This window comes from Magnolia sinica, chromosome 13 (genome assembly GCF_029962835.1).
Source record: "Magnolia sinica isolate HGM2019 chromosome 13, MsV1, whole genome shotgun sequence".
NCBI classification, from domain to species: Eukaryota; Viridiplantae; Streptophyta; class Magnoliopsida; order Magnoliales; family Magnoliaceae; genus Magnolia; species Magnolia sinica.
The window spans coordinates 25,538,841-25,555,896 of NC_080585.1; the positions used below are offsets into that span (position 1 = coordinate 25,538,841).

At 40.1% G+C, this 17,056-nt stretch overlaps 2 protein-coding genes across 4 annotated transcripts in view; both read left to right on the forward strand.

Annotated features, from left to right (window-relative positions):
- Positions 1-2,352: 2,352 nt before the first annotated feature.
- Positions 2,353-6,162, forward strand: LOC131224170 (probable 2-oxoglutarate-dependent dioxygenase AOP1). Its single transcript, XM_058219711.1, is given in 3 exon segments — positions 2,353-2,612; positions 4,034-4,355; positions 5,800-6,162. Coding segments are annotated over 3 exon segments (834 nt in total). The 3' UTR covers positions 6,052-6,162.
- Positions 6,163-14,068: 7,906 nt separating this feature from the next.
- The window catches only part of LOC131223310 (uncharacterized), a 44,607-nt gene continuing 41,619 nt past the window's right edge, over positions 14,069-17,056 (forward strand). For 2 of the 3 annotated variants that reach the window (XM_058218665.1, XM_058218667.1), the window contains exon 1: positions 14,069-14,395. In XM_058218665.1, the coding sequence (XP_058074648.1) occupies positions 14,175-14,395 (221 nt within the window). In that variant the 5' untranslated portion in view covers positions 14,069-14,174. The remainder of the gene's footprint in view (positions 14,396-17,056) is intronic. The other variant, XM_058218666.1, reaches the window with a different exon arrangement.

Consider the following 17,056-nt stretch of genomic DNA (forward strand, 5'->3'; position numbering starts at 1 on the left):
GTATCGATAGCCGTATCGATATAATCAAAATTTGAATCTCGAGTCCATCGAGTAGACTTGATAAAATTGACATTAGGTTTGTCGTGTCCTAAATCATGAAATCTTCGATATATCGAAGAACTTCTCGATATCCTCGGAATTCAAATTTCGATGATATCGGAAGCCCTTCGATGATATCGGATTAAGACACATTTACATCCAACAAATTTTTCAGGATATTTTCTCGGATCGATGGTCACTCGATAAAATCGATATTCAAATATCGATCATATCGAGGCATGGTCGATGTCATCGAAAGTGGACAGAAACTGTCCAGCAAGCTTATAGGAAAATTCCTTGGAATTATCGAGGAATCGACACTGCCCTCGATATCATCGATATTCAAATTCCGATGATATCGAGTGATGCTCGATCATATCTGTTTCCTGAAAATTCTTCAAAGGTAAGTCTCTCTCAGTTTCAAATGTCGAGGAATCGAACCTCGTGTCGATGAAATCGAAGTTCGAAATTCGATGACATTGACACATGTTCGATTCCCTCGACCAGTTGGCAAAAAGTTTCAAAAGCGTTTGACATTTGAGTTCGTGTCATCGAGCGGTCAGTCGATGCTATCGAGAGTATATGCTCGATGATATCGAACTCTGTCAAAAATGTGACCGTTTTATATCCATTGGAACCTTTTGCCTATTTAATGAGAGATTGCTCTTGGTTGGTAGATAGAGAAAAAGAGAGAGTGCTTTTGTGTGTTTAACCCTAAATCATATACCCTAAGCCTTTTTCTCTCATGGGAGTTCATCCTCCAATCCACCCTCATCATTGACATTCAATAGAGTGGATTGGGGAATGAACTTCCGCATTCAAGGATCCTACAGCTACCACCTTAATGGAAAATCATTAAGCTGAGATGTCTTGAATGTATAGATGATTGGAATCACTCTATCTGCCTTATAGGAAAACATTTAATAGAGTAGGATTCCATTATAATCTTGACCTAACCCGTCGCCATGTGTTGGTACATCGTCTGAGTTGCGGATCAAGGAAGCTGAAGATTCTTCATCATCAAAGGAGGAGATCTTTAACATCGCGTGGAAAGGGACTCGTTTACTTATCTGTAAGTCATTAGAGTCCAGAGGACCCTTGTGATCATTCCTTCTTAGGATTGGGTCAAAGGTGTTTCTCACCCCTTGCAAGCCCTCATAGGAGGCCTCCGGCGGGAGTGTATGTGGGGGTGCTTTGAGAGGACCCTTGCTCTATGGAGAGCATAAACTGGTTAGAGGGGAACCTGTATAAAACCTCCGGTTAGAGGTGAACCTGTTGTGAAACCTCCATTAGGTTCCTTGTGTGGATCCTTAGCCAGTGGGGCCTAAAAGTTGGGTGCTATGTGTTGAACCTTGCTCATGGGAGCATAAATAGTGTCGTGTAGACATATTGTGTCAGCCTAAGTGTAAGTTGTACTAGTTAGAGGTGAACCTGATTTAAAACCTCTAGTTTGAGGTGAACTTGTCGGTGAAATCTAGTACACTCAAGGGTTGAGTGTGTTCGCCGGGAGTGGAGTAGAAAAGTAGTCGAACCACTATAAAAATGATTGTGTTTGTGATTGATATTTGTCTTTGATTACTTATGTAATTTCTTTAAATTCTTTCATAATTGAATATCTAAGATCACACCTCACACACAGTCACATCCATCATAATCTACAAAATGCATATTATTCATTTGTCAAATAGCATTATGATTGGATCCTCTATTTGGCTTGGAAGCCATTAGAGTTACTTTGAAGAAATCTCGATTCATACAGATTTTCTCAGGACAAGTTTGATAGGATTTTAAATAACCATAAAAATTTTAAAAAGTCCTATTCACCCCCCTCTAGGACATATTGGCATATTCCTACTTCAACCGAAGCGGTCATTACCGCAATTTCACATGAGACTTTCAATCCGTCCAATATGTTGGACCTATGATGAGAATTTTAGTATGCAAAAATGAGCCCCATCCACTCATTGAGTGGACGACACTTGTATCTTGCTATTTGTGAATGGATAAATATTTTTTATATGGTGTGGCCTACTTGATGAGTAGATATGGCTCATTTTTGTACTAGGTGATCCTAATACTGGGGTTATTCTATTGGAAGGTTCAGATGGCTCATTCACTTAATGAATTGGAAGTTATCCTCTAGGTGGACCATAATTTGTGGTCCAACCTGCTGGACTTGAACCTCCTCCTATATATATATATATATATATATATATATAGAGAGAGAGAGAGAGAGAGAGAGAGAGAGAGAGAGAGAGAGAGAGAGAGAGGCACATAATGGTATAATCGCCATTTTAAGTGTTAATTAGCAAAATGTGCGCTGAAAATCCTTCCCAAATTCCATTTCTTGATTTCTCAAAAGACCCAAGAGCATTAGAGCAAGGGATCGAGGAGTGGGGTCTTCTATGTAAAGAGGTTCGAGCAGCTTGCGAGACACATGGGTATTTCTGTGTGGCATATGATAAAATCCCCATGCAACTATGTGAAGAGATGTTTGGGGCCATGAAACCTCTCTTTGATCTTCCTGTCGATATATAGATGAAGAAACAAGTCCCAAGCCTTTCTATGGTTACGTAGGTGTAACGGACATCACTCGTACGGGTGTCGACGGTGCACCAAAGCTCGATATGGCTCAGGCGTTTACGGATCTCATGTGGCTGAATGGGAACCCAAGATTCTGGTGAGATGCATATAAACTTAAAACAATTTTCCTTTAATTTTCTTGACTTTTTGTGGAAATTGAATTGTGTACTGAGTGAACTAATTTATTGGGCCCATTATAAATGTACGTGATTTATCTACACACGATTTCAAAAGATTAACGATTGAGATTGAAAAATGACGATCGAAAACTTTTAATGTGCTTTAGAATATTGAATGATCTCCAAATTAGACGATTCTTGTCTCATTTGAATGCTTGTCAAGTTACCTTTCTAATGACCTAAAAATCGTTCAAATCCGAGGAATTATGAGGATTTTCATACAATGTCTATCCATTTTTTCAAAGTTAAAGCATATTCAAAACTCAAGTGGACCCCTCCACACGAAATAGTGGGAATAATGATTTATTCCATCGTTGAAACCTTCTTAGGGCCCACAGTGATGTTTATTTGTCATCCAACCTGTTCATAAGATCACACCGACATGGATGAAGGGAAAATACAAATCTTTGGTGTGGTCAAAACTTTTGTGAACCCCAAGAATTTTTCAAGGTAGGCATCCATTTCCTAATGTTTCCGATGGTGTGGTCAACTTAAGCTTTGGATATGCTTCAATTTTGGAATCATACCCTACAATAAGCTGAAAAAATAGATGGACCATGTGGATAAGGCACTACCATCATTTTTATGGCCATTGTCGAAGAGGAAGTATATGACAAGTGCCTCCCATATTAGAAGCCCAATGGTGAGTGTAATGTCAGGCTGTCCAAGATCGCCCACAAAGTAAGCCCTAGGCCCAAGCCAGCTTGAGCCTGTCACAGGCCAAACCAAATAGGCCTTAGACCAGCCACGATGATTATGCATGAACCGAGCCCTAGCCTACCACGAGCCTAAGCCCAGCCATCCGCTTTTGTGCAGCATCTCAGCAGTTCACCATTAAGCATGATATACAAAAATGCTCTTAAATCTTAAATGGGTCGAGTAGACAGACTCGTAAATGAAGCCCGAACCCAGCTCAGTTATTAAACGAGCTTAAATTTTAGGCCCAGACCCAGTTCTCGAACCCAATATTCCATTGGCTAGCATAGCCATTCACAGCCCCAAGTTATAACCTTTTTTCAGTTGAATATGGACCCATGTTGAATTTCTCTTCTTAAATGTTCATGCATAGGGCATAAATTGAAAGGTTGATGTTGTCCTACTGAGGAAAATTTTCATCTATCAAACCATAGACCCCACTTATGAGAATTGAAAACTAACCTGGATAACAAATAAAAAATGGTAAGAATGTATTCTATGCATTCTATGCTTTTAACTATTTACTCTTTTGCCAGCCAAACGCTCCACACCATTAGCATGCAAATGTTAGAATTGACTGAGATTATTCGGAAGATGATCTTTGATAGCTTTGGTGTTAGTAAACACTATGATTTACATGGCGGGGACTGCGATCTTCTTTTTCGTATGTTAAAATATAAAGCTCCGATGAAAGATGATTTGACCATGGGCCTAGTGCCTCATACTGATAAAACGACGGTCACGATATTGTGTCAAGATGGGGTCCAAGGATTTCAAATGCTCTCTAAGGAAGGTGAATGGTTGGATGTGACATTTTCCAAAGGCTCTCTCATTGTCATCGTTGGAGAAGCACTCAAGGTACGCTAATTTCTTAAACATTAAAGATATTTGGATCTTGATCCACCCACAGTTGTGCCCATGAAATCAATGGTCTAGATGGTTGATGGCTTGCAACTGATTATTTAATAAAGATGCAGCTATGGTATAACATTTAATTGAAGAAACTCCACACAAAGATGCGGCCACCAAAATATGTGGGGCCCACCATGATGTTTGTGTTGTATCCGCTTGTCCATTCCATCAGCTCCTTTGATGACATGAGTTTTGGATCAAGCTAATATTTGTGTTTTACCTTCATCTACGTGCAAATAACCTTATGAATTGGCTGGATGGCAAATAAACATCACACCTTCGCGTAGGTGGGAATAACCTTATGAACTGATTGGATGGTATATATAAATATCCGTGTGTGCCCACGTAGTTTTAATTAATGGTGGGTGTTTCCATCCCCATTGTTTCTTGTAGTGTGCCTCACTTAATTTTTAGATCTTTCTCATGTTTGGGACACCCAATCCATTGAAGTTTCCATCTGCTTTACATCATGACATTGTGTGCATGCAATCACATGTCTTTGCAAATCTTTACAGTCTGCTTATAGATATTTGCTAGAGTACATCTCTCTGTGTTTTGCTATAGGATACGTGGGGACATCCTGATGTATTAACTTTGATCCAGGTTCATATTTTAATTATCCAAACTGATTATAAAATGGGCATTTACAAAAAATAAAACTCTTAATTAGATTGGAGCTTTTCAACTTTCCTTTTAAAATGGACGGTCTCTAAGGGACCGTTTGGATCCCACCAAATAAGTTACTTTTTTCTACTTGCAGCAATAGATAAGTAACTTATTTGATATAAGTTCAGTTTAATTAGATCAATTATAGTAACTTTTTTTTAAAAAAACTTAAAGTTATTTAAATCACTTCAGCTTAATAAGTAGAAACTAAGATACATTACCTAGCTAGGCATAAGTAGCTTATCTTACGTCGAAACATCAACTAAATATTTGACTAAGGAGGTTGAATGAGATTAATTAAGGGGTGAATGACTTTTCACATTCATGTGAGTAGCCGTAGAATAAGCCGATTTCTACAAAGACTTGTAAAAGACCCGACCTTGTCAATAATTTATGATTTTTTTCAAAAAAATTGAATAATGCAATATAATCATATTCGGATAATTAAAATAACTAGTCTAAATTCGAGGATAGACCGTTTCTCTTTGTAATTAAGCAAAACATTGTATGAAAACATTTTCTTGTTTTCATTAATGGCTGAAAATTATATAAATACGTGTAACATTCCACAAAATTCAAACTCAAAGCTAATATACTCTCCTACAATCAAAGCCAACCCTAACACAATGTTGTAACCAAACGTTGCTCCAACTTCAAGATTTTTGCAATTATAGATGCATGATTACATTATTTACTTCTACTTTTGTTACTTGCATTGGCGTAGGCTTGGAGCAACGGGAGGCTCCATGCGGTGCACCATCAGGTTATGTTGAGTGGAGATAAAGAGAGGTCTACATGCGGCTTGTTTCCAATACCGAAAGAAGGGGTGATGATAGAGGTGCCTCAAGAGCTCATCGACAAGGACCATCCACTCATCTTCAAACCTTTCAAGTACATGGATTACATGCGCTACTTATTCTCGGACATTAATGAAATTCCCGGAGAGGATGCACTCAAGAAATTTGCTGGTATTTAATCTGAATTGTGTAAGGGGCTTCTTGGAATCTTAAGTAAGTGCACTTAAAGATGACTATGTTCTTGAGATGTGTAATAGCAAGGATTATAATGGATAATCAATCATTTCTTAGGGTTGGTTTGGCTCTCTAGAGAAGTACCCATCTAAAAATGGAATATGTAGGTAGAGATAGCCAAAGGTTATGATTTTTAGGAGATTTTGGTGAATAGGCCACATAAAGTGTAGATTCTGTAGTGGAGTACATAATCTTTGTTAAAAAGAATGAGTCAGCAACTCGGCCGGACTCGTTCAGCCCTGAGTCAAGTCAGGATTCATTTGAGTTGGAGCAAAATGGGCCTGACTCGCCTGAGTTAAGTGTTGACTTGTGGTATCGAACGGAATTAAGTGCTACTGAGTCAAATTGACATGGTTGAGTTGTGGTATTGAACTGAATTAAGTGCGACTCGCCTGAGTCATGTATGACTTGTAGTGTTGAACCGAATTAAGTACTGCCGAGCGAGATTGACATGTGATGAGGGCATCCGAGAACCATACCAGAGGAAGAGGGTTGAGCCAGTCTATATGGAAATCTCAACCTGATGAGTGTAGCAAACCATTAAAGAATCACTTCAAGGATGGTTTGGATCCACTGCTCACCCACAAAAACAAACATGGGGGATAAATCAGCGCGGATTGCCTATGATAGGAAGCTAGGCGGGCACACCGTGATGTTTGTGAAGACTCCACTCATCCATCTGTTTTTTCAAGTCATGACAGGACTTGGGCTAAAAGATGAGGCAGCTCCCAAGTGGGTTACGCAATAGGAAATAGCGAGGACTGAATATCCACCTATAAAACACTTGTGGGGCCACAAAAGTTTTAGATCAAGCAAGTATTTTTGTGTTTTCAGTTTACCCACTTTTTCCTGTGGCACTCACTTGAGTTTTAGATCTGTCTGATTTTTGGGCCATGGGCTAACATAATCTAGTTTAAAGGCTGAACAAGGTAGAGTTCTCATTCACGGTGGGCCCACCTATCCCGCACTCGGCGTGGAAAGGGACTCTAAGAGGCCACCGTAATGTATCAGTTTTATCCACACCATTCATCAATTTTCCATATCATTTTAAGGGTATAATGCTATTACTGAACCAAATTCAAAGCTCAAGTGGACCATACACTGGGGATTAAATGCTTACTGTTGAAAACTTTTTAGGGGCACAAAATTTTTGAATCTAAGCTGATATTTTTGTTTTCCCTTCATTTAGTTCTATGTAACCTCATAAGTTGGTTAGGAAATAAACATCACCGTGGCCCCTAAGAAGGTTTCAATGGTGGGTATCATTATCACTGCTACTTCCTTTGGGGTGGTCCACTTGAGCTTTTGATCTACATCAATTTTGTGCTTATACTGTAAAATATATGCGAAAATGGGCGGAGGGTGTGCATAAAGCCCATACCTGATCATGATGGTTCCTTCAGTGCCTATCCACATCCACGACCAACACCCCTAACCAGTGTGATGGAGGATGGAGGTAAATCCAGTCCGTCCATCTAGTTACTCCTGTCCATAAATTGTCTGCTATTGAAACTCACTCCAAATAAACGATCTTATTTATGCACGGATATGATCATAGTTGGACGGCATGGATTCACCCCCATCACCTATCGCAAGTCAATTACTGGCCATGAGCGAACTCGAACTGTAGTGTAGCACACAACATCGACCTAGTACTATGTATTAGAGCTAGGCATGGGACGACTTGACTCGGCAAACTCTTGTCCGACTCGATCCGAACTGAGTGGATGAGTCGGTCCAAATTGAGTTGACTTCCTCCAGTCCGAACTCAAACCGAGTTGAGTTTGAGTCACTGTGAACGCTGGGAAATCGGTGCCCATGTTAATTTATGTTTGGTTGGTTTTGATGAGGGTGATTGGGCTGATTTGGATTGTTGATACAATAGATTTGGAGTCGCCACTAGCCACTAAACTCAAAATCCCACAGTCGGGTAAAACTTGCTGAATATGTAAAGCCAGAGAATCCGAAGACTCTTTTGTTTTAAGTTGACTTCTAATCTGCGATTTGAAATTCTGAGTAAGGGACTGCAGTTACAAAGAGGGAAGGTGTTAAGCATCCTCTCCGTCCGTACGGATGTACGGTCTCTACTTCGTGTGGTAAAATATTCTTAAGGGATAAGATGATAACATTACAATGGGACTAAGCAGACTTGGATTTTTAATGTGGTAAGGTCTGGAATTCCGTTAAGTTGTAGAGCATACATCCGAGGAATATCTAGAGGAGTTTTGAACAAATGTGATGATGCTAAAATATCATTAAAAATGAACTACCCTACCATGAGTTTCTGATGTGACAGGATCCAGAATTCTGACAAGTCACAGAGCATACATTCAATGATAATCTAAAGGAGCAAGGGGGTTGAGAAGGGCGGTAATGATGCGATATACTAATGATGGATGTGTGATCATTGACTTGCACTTTAGAAGGCTTGGATGTTTTAGTGTGCTATGGTTGGAAGGTTTAACTTAAGTGGAGGTGAGAAAGCTAGGAGATGGTTGAGGAGGCTTAGAAAGATAGAGGCTTGAAAATTCGGACACTCCTCACTCTTACTTGTTTACTCTCTCTCTCTCTCTCTCTCTCTCTCTCTCTCTCTCCTACTTGGTTGGATCTTTAGTTGTTGTTGGTTGATGAGAAATGAAGATAAGTGAAGGGTATTTATAGCCTTTTGGGATGATCTTTTGGTAATTTTAAAGGCTTTGGAGGGTGAAAGATGATGTGGCGGCTTGTGATTGGTTGAGGAGATTGTAATGCCACATGACGTTCCCTTATAGGTTCTTGGGCTTGGTAGGCTGGTAAATAGAATTAGTTTTGGGGTCAAATTGATGGAAGAGTTGACTTTGGGAGGGAGCAACATCTGTAGCTCAGAGGGGCACATCTGTCGAGGTAAGGTGGTAATCGGATTACCGCTGGCGGTAATCCAATTACCGCCCGCTCGCCGTTGATTTTGAATTCTCGCTAGTGGGCTCCGTTTGGGCTCTAGGTTCGGCCCAAAGTCTGTTTTGGATTTTTGGGCTTGAAAATGGCTTGGTTGTGATTTAGAAATGGCTTGGAGGTGACTTGTTTAGGGCTCAAAAATAGCTCGGAAAATGGTTTGAAAATGGGTAATAGGGGGATTTAGGTTTGGCTCGGGTTTGATGGTAGGGTGTGGGGTTCAGGTTCAATTCCTAAGGATCATCCATGCCTTACCAAACTGCTAGCCGGGGTGGGGTGTCTACAGTCACCCAGTAACTTGAGTCGACTTAACCAAAAATCCAATTCGGTACTGACTCGACTCGATCTGAAACCCGACTCATACATATATATTAAAAAAACTCAACTGATGTAGAGGTTGCAATCCTGGCAAGTGAATCTAGGTTTTGAGTTGTGATCTCAACCTATGGATACCTTTTGCACTCGACCCGACTCGGTGTCGACTAGACCCAACTCAATATTTGTGACCGGGTCAGACTCAGTTCGGATTAGTCTAGCCCAGACCTAGACTCAGATCAGGTCAGGTATGTTAGACTCGGTACTGAGTTGGGTCGAATTAGGGTTAGGCCTATTTCAAAACAGGATCGAGTGGGGTCAACCCTAACTCAGTCCGACTCGACTCGATGGGCATCTCTATTATGTATTGCTTGAAAAACATCATGAGGGAGAGCGGAATAAGTGAGATCCAGGCCTCACCCAAGATGGTGCGGCCCTTATCATGGAGGTTAATGTGGGGCCCACCTTGATGTATGTATTATGTATCCATACCATCCATCTGTTTTTCCATATCATTTCAGGGCATTATTCCAAAAATGAAGCAGATCCAATTATCAGGTGAACTATACCATAAGAAACAGTGGTGATTGATCATCAATGAGCCACAAAAGTTTTGAATCAACGTGCACCCTAATAAGTCTTTAATGGTAGGACAGTAAATCACCACTGTTTCTTATCTTATAGTCCACCCAATAATTAAAATTGCTTGTTTTTTGGAATAATGCTATAAAATAATTTAGAAAAAGGGATGGACGACATGGATACATCATATATACATACATAAAAGTGGTCCTATGGTAAGGGAGCAACCCATTCGAAAAGGCATACCTCAAGGACCACCCATCTCCCCTAGCGAATATCTATATGCACGAAGCTGATATATAGACAAAAAGAAAGATGCATGAAAGTAAAATGAATTACGGTGACTATAAGATGTTGAGATTTGTGCTGCGGAATCATACAGATATGAATCTAGGATAGCAATTCAAGAGTACTAAGCAAACACAAAAGAACACAAAGATTTAACATGGAAAATCCTTATGGGAAAAATCATGGCATAAAGCGATAGATCTTCACTATGAAAGCACAGATTACAAAGATGGAGGACTTACCCGGCTTGAGCAATCCTCAAACTTCTCCTTTTCTCCATCCCTTGAAACTCTAGAACCCTTTTAGAAATACTTAGAACCTATTAGAATACCTTATAGTTCCGTATACACCCCTTTATATAGGTTTAGATAGAAGTAGAATCGGAATATGTAACAAAAATTGCAGAATCTGCGTTTCCGCAAACGAATCTGCGTAAATCTTCGATGACATCGAAGAATAACCAAAACTGTCCAGTGACCAGTGAAAAATTCCGAAAATACTCAATGACATCGATCGGCTTCAATGTCATCAAACTGGTTTCAATGACATCGAAGCTGGTTCGATGTAATCGAACCATGGAAACCAAATTGAAGACATCTAGTTACAACATAAGACACCCACGGTAAGGGCCACATCGTCTTGAGGCTGGGGTCTCACCTAGTAAGCCCACCATGATGCATGTGTTTTAGACGGCTCATCCATTACTTGGCTTAGTTTAGGACATTAGCTAAAAGATAGGCTCATTGATCACGTGATAGGAAAAAGTGATGATTGAAGGCCCACTGTTAAAATCTTATTGGGGTACAAAATTTTTAAATCTTGATATTTCTGTTTTCCATTCTGTCCATGTCTATGCGGCTGACCAAAAGGTTGGATGGCAAATAAACATTATAGTGGGCCTTAATGCTGAGTGATCAATTACTAGTGTTTCCTCTGGTGTGGTCCACCTGAGATTTGTATCTAACTCATTTTTGAGCTCATGCTTTACAATGAACTAGAAAAATGAATGGACGGCATGGATAAACACATACATCATGGTTGGGTCGACAGAATGTTTCTAGCATCACACGATTACATTATGATATGTTTCGTAATCCAAGTCCCTTATCTCACAGCAGATGAATGGGGTGGATTTCTCACAAATACCTTGTTGGCCCTTACCTGTATCCTTGTGTAGGAACTTCTGTAAAAGGATTTAGCAGGAAATCCGCATCCCTGGTCAGACGTGGATTTCCTGCCAAAGCCGCAAGGATGCTAGGTGGGGTCCACATAGATGTTTGTGAGAAATCCACCTCTTACATCTGTTTTGAGTGCTTATTTTAGGAAACGAGATAAGAAGTGAGGTGGATCAAAAACTCAAGCGAGTCACGACAGCGGTAAAATTGGGAAAAAAAATATACTACCATTGAAACCTTCTTGGGATTCACTTTAATGTTTATATGTCATCCAAACCATTTATAAGATCATTACCAATGGGATGAAGTGAAAATAATAATATTAAAAAAAATCTCTTACACAAAATTTTTATGACACCAAAAATGTTTCCACGATTCACAGGCTGAATCCCAACCATTTCTTCTAGTGTGACCCACTTAAGTTTTGGATACTCATAGGTTTTGATCTTATGTCCTAAAATGAGCTCTCATTGAAGGGGATGGATTTCTCATGAACATCTTAGCATCGGCTTCCTTGTGGAGGAACTCCAGGGAGTTACTACGTAAGATGTTGGGTAGAGCCACTGAAATGTTTATGCGAAATCCACCCGGTTCATCCGCTTTGAGAATTCATTTCGGGAAATGAGATGAAAAACTAAGGCGCATCCAAAACTCAAGTAGGTCTAGAGCTGGGCATCGGTCTGGATCGGATCAGATTTGACCTAACTCGGTCCGATCCGAAATTTCAATAGTCTGACCCGAACTCGATCCGATCCGACATCGAGTCCAGGTCACCTGACTCGGACCGATCCGATGCTTGATTGACTTGACCCGAACTGAGTCCGACTCGGTTAGAGAAACTGAGTGAGATCGGATTGGGTATAATTCGGATCGTTTGATATGGTGTGGTCCACTTCAATCTTTAATATATTGTACTTTTTGTGTTCAACGTCTAAAATGATATGTCAAAGTGGATGAACGGTTTAGATAAAACATATACATCAAGGTGGGCTCCACATGACTATGAAAGAAGTGACGCTTTCTCTGACTTTTTTATGGGTCTGATGGTGGGTTATGTGTTATATCCAAACCGTCCATTCATTTGGCGAGCACGTCTTAAGACTTGAGACAAAAAATAAGACAGATCTAACTATCATGTGGACCACACAAATTGTTTAACGGTGAAAATCATTCTTTGCTGCTATTTGTGGTGTGGTCCAGATGATCTTTGGATATTATTCATTTTTTAGATAATGCTCTATAATGGTCTCTAAAAATATATGAACGGTGTAAATATAATAAATACATCACTGTGGGCCCCGTGTAACTTTGATATCCTTTGAACAGTTCGTGCAACTTGGTGTAGATATAATAAATACATCAGTGCTCGCCTTGGCACGGCACGTAGCTACAACTAGCACATACTGCCAGCTACATAGGTGTGTGCAGTACACCAGTAAATCCACTTATTATTGTACACCCTAAACTCTGTTGGGCCCCACCTTGAATGCGTGTGATTTATCTATGCAATCCATTCGTTTTTGCAGATCATTTTAGTAGTTGAACCCAAAATTGATGCATATCCAAATCTCAAGCGGACCATACCACAGGAACAAGTAGAAGGATCAATAATAACTACTCCGGATCGGGTAGGATCGGATCAAGTTTTCGGGTCGGGTTGGGTCAGATCAGGGCCAATCCGAACTCGACTTGAAAAGATTTTGGATCTGGATGGGGCTACCTGATCCGCACCGATCCAGACTGTCGGTTTGGTTCTGATCAGGTCGGATTGGGTCTAATCAAGTCGGATCCACCGGATTGGATCTGTTTTGCCCAGCTTTAAGTAGGTCACAAGGTAGGAAGCAGATTGCGTATGAGTAAAACCTGTGGGGCCTACCGTGGTTTATGTATTTTATCCACTCTGTCCATCCATTTTTAAAAGATAATTTTATTCCATGAGGTAAAAAATGAAGTACATACAAAGCTCAAGTGGACCACACCATAGGAAAAAGTATAAATTGAACCTCTACCATTGAAATTTTTTTAGACGCCATGGAAGTTTTGGATCAAGCTAATATTTCTGTTTTCCCTTCATCCATGTCTTTGGTATCTTATTAACAAGTTGGATGACAAATAAACACCATTGTGGGCCATAGGAAGGTTTCAACGGTGCAAATCATCATTCCCAGTGTTTCTTGTGGTATGGTCCACTTGAGCTTTTGGATATTCTTCAATTTCAAACTCAACTACTAAAATGATCTTGGAAAAACGGATGGACGGCGTGGATAAACTAAATACATTCACAGTGAGCCCAACTGAGTTTAGTCAGTACAATAAGAGCGTACTAGGTAACTCAGTACGAAATTAGAGAAAGAAATTCTTACCATTAAAACCTTCCTAGGCTTTACCTTGATGTTTATATGCCATCCAAACCGTGTACATGAAAAAAAGAAGAAGAAAGAAGATTATGACACAGAAATTTTATGGTCCGAAGAATATTTCAACGATTCACACTGAATCCCCACTGTTTCCCCTCGTGTGACCCACTTAAGTTTTGGACACATAATTTTTTGTTGTCTTTCCTAAAATGATCTCTCAAAGAGGATGAACGGGGTGGATTTCTAACAAAAATCTCGGTGGGCCCCACCCAGCATCGTTGCGTAGGAACTTCAAGCTATTCTTGCGGGAAATCCGCGTCCTTCCTGATCCAGCGCGACGGATGAGAGTCGGCCTCTCCATCAAAAGAGGCCAGAACCCAAGTCGCGAGAGAGAAACCCGAACTAACGAACTGCAGAGAGATGTCGGATTCGGAACCGGAGTTCGACCCGGACCGGACTGAGGTGCTGCAAGGGATTCTGGACTTAATCGCATCGGCAGGTTATTCCCGCGCGCGAATACCGTCCGTATCGCCCTTCGACAAGCTCGCCGGCGGCCTCGCTTGGTGCATCGCAGCCACCCATGCCGTCGATGCTGAATTCCACGCTCTCTGTGACGAAGATCTCACCGTCCGTGACAAAATGCAAGTACCCCTTACTGCCCCTCTTATTTCCATCAATTCCATACTGTCCTCTCCCTTTCTCTTTCCTAGAAAACACCTCAAAAACAACGGAATTTGAAAACGCTAAGCAAATCACAGGGACCTAATGGTAATTTTTATTTTGCTATTAGAAGATACGGGTTTCGATACTGTTGTGATTGGAAATTGCATACTTCGAGCTTTTGAAGTAATTCTTCTTCAATGTGGGTGAATTTGGGTCCTTCATCCGGGCGCGGATTGCATACTGACACTGGCAGTAGCGTCGTGGCTACTTGAAGGTGCTCTGTGGGCCCCATCATGATGTATGTGTTTTATCCATGCCGTCCATCAATTTTAGATCATTATTTTAGGGCATGAACCAAAAAATGAGGTAGATTCAAATCTCAGGTGGACCACACCACAGGTAAACAGTGGTGATTAAACGCCCACCAGTAAAAACTTCCTAGGACCCACCCTAATATTTATTCACCATCCAACATGGTGATTAGGTCACACAGACATGAAGGGAAAACACAATTATCAACTTGATCCAAAATTTTTGTGGCCCCCAAGAAGTTTTTAATGGTGGGGTTGAATCACCACTGTTTCCTGTGGTGTGGTCCACTTGAGATTTGGATCTGTCAAAATTTTAGGATCATACCGTAAAATGGGCTGGCAAAATGGATGGACGGCATGGATAAAACACATACATCATAGTGGGGCCCACAGAACACCATCCAGTAGTGAGTCGCTACTGGCAGTGTCAGTATGCAATCCATGCCCCCTCCCTCCATCCAGTGGTGGGGCCCACCAAATGAACGGTCTGGATCATTGATAAATGGCCAAACCTCTTCACCATGCACATTCAGTACTGGCCTGAACAAAAAACACCAAAATGTTTAGACTTTGGCCCTACCTGTAGAAACATAAAAGGTAAGGATATTGTGCATATTTGAGGATATGAGTGATATACTCGGGTTTTCAGACTCAGTAAGTGCGGCCCATCATTCAGAGTTCCAGTGCATTGGCCTTCTATGCCCCACCATGGATGGACCATATCATGGAAATCTCACCAGTAGGACAATCCTAACCTTTCAATCTGTCATCTGTAAATAGAGGGTTAAGAAGATACATATAGCAATGGTCTACATTCAACTAAAAAAGGGGCCTGGCATTGGTGGCCATCATCTTCCAGTCAGAGGGATTTCTGGGCCTGGTCCATTCATGGCAAGGTCTATTTGGTTTGCAGGTGACGTGGTGTTGCATGTTGGTTGACTAGACTAGAGCAGGGGCAAATGCTAAGCTAGTTGTTTGGGGGAAGGCTCTAAAGCCCCCGGTCTAGAAGTAGCTAAAACAGACAGATTATTTGGAATTCTCTACTATAGTAGGAATGGTTATATACACAAGGATTTAATTAAAATCAAATGTTAGAAAATTCCTCAAAAGTACAATTAAAAAACACTAGAGAAAATGAACAAGAAGATTCCACAAAGTGATTTGTTTGATTTCCTTCTATTATACAAAAGGATGAGATCAATAAGGATGTTCCCAACAAAATTAGAAGAACTACACTTAGTGTGGAGATGTACCTCTCACAGATTGTATGATCACAGCACGCCCAGTGTTCAAATTATCTCCGATATTATCGAAATATCTCCGATATTATCTTTATCTATAGCTCAGCGATACCGATAACACTGGTAGCGATATTGATAACGCTGGTAGCGATATCGATAACGCTGATAGTATCAGAAATTCTAGGTATTAGCAATGTATCGCTAAGTATCGCCAACATATCAATATCGCTAATATAATTGTCAATATTTTCAACTCGGTAAATTCTAGGTGTCACTTGTATTGCCAATGCATCAATATCGCCAATGTATTGCCAATAATTTCGACTGTGTAAATTCTAGGTAATGCTTGTATCATAAGTGTATTGACGATATTTCAATAATATTGCCAACATATTGATATCATCAAAATTTTGTCTATTAAAAATTTTTTTATCTTAAAATTTTTCGACAAGCACATGGTTATATGTAGTGTTTAATTTGTCATTTATAATATTGATAATATCTCGCAACATGTAAGATATTGAGACCACAATCTTTCATTTCCTTTCCAATTGTTGATGATTTCTTGGTGAAATATTATGTGTTGTTGATATTTTGCAATATCAATGGATGTTTGGATGGAATGTTGGATGATTAAATTGGCCGAAGAGGATGGTTGGACTTATTTCTTACACCAGCACATGCTTATAAGGTCCCGTTAAATGGAAACTTGCTATGTATGTATTCTTTCTGCATTTTTTTTTTAAAAAAAAAAAAAATTTCTAAATATGCAAATATGTATATTTTAACATCTCTTGAAGTTTCACTGAAAATTCTATTGTTTATCCTATGTTTCTCCGCATTTCTAGTTATCAGCGATATTATCTGTGATGTCGATATTGTTTCCATATCCCTGGCCAGCGAAATTTGTAGCGATACCGATACTTCGAACACTGAGCACGCCTATGTAACTTCAGGGAATTTCTATAAGATAACTGTTGAACTGGCTTTGATATGTGGGGCTAACTGTTTGGTAGTTAAAACACACTATAATGAAAATGCCAAATTTTGAGTGTTGCAGATATGGGAATGTGGAGATGTGCAAGAA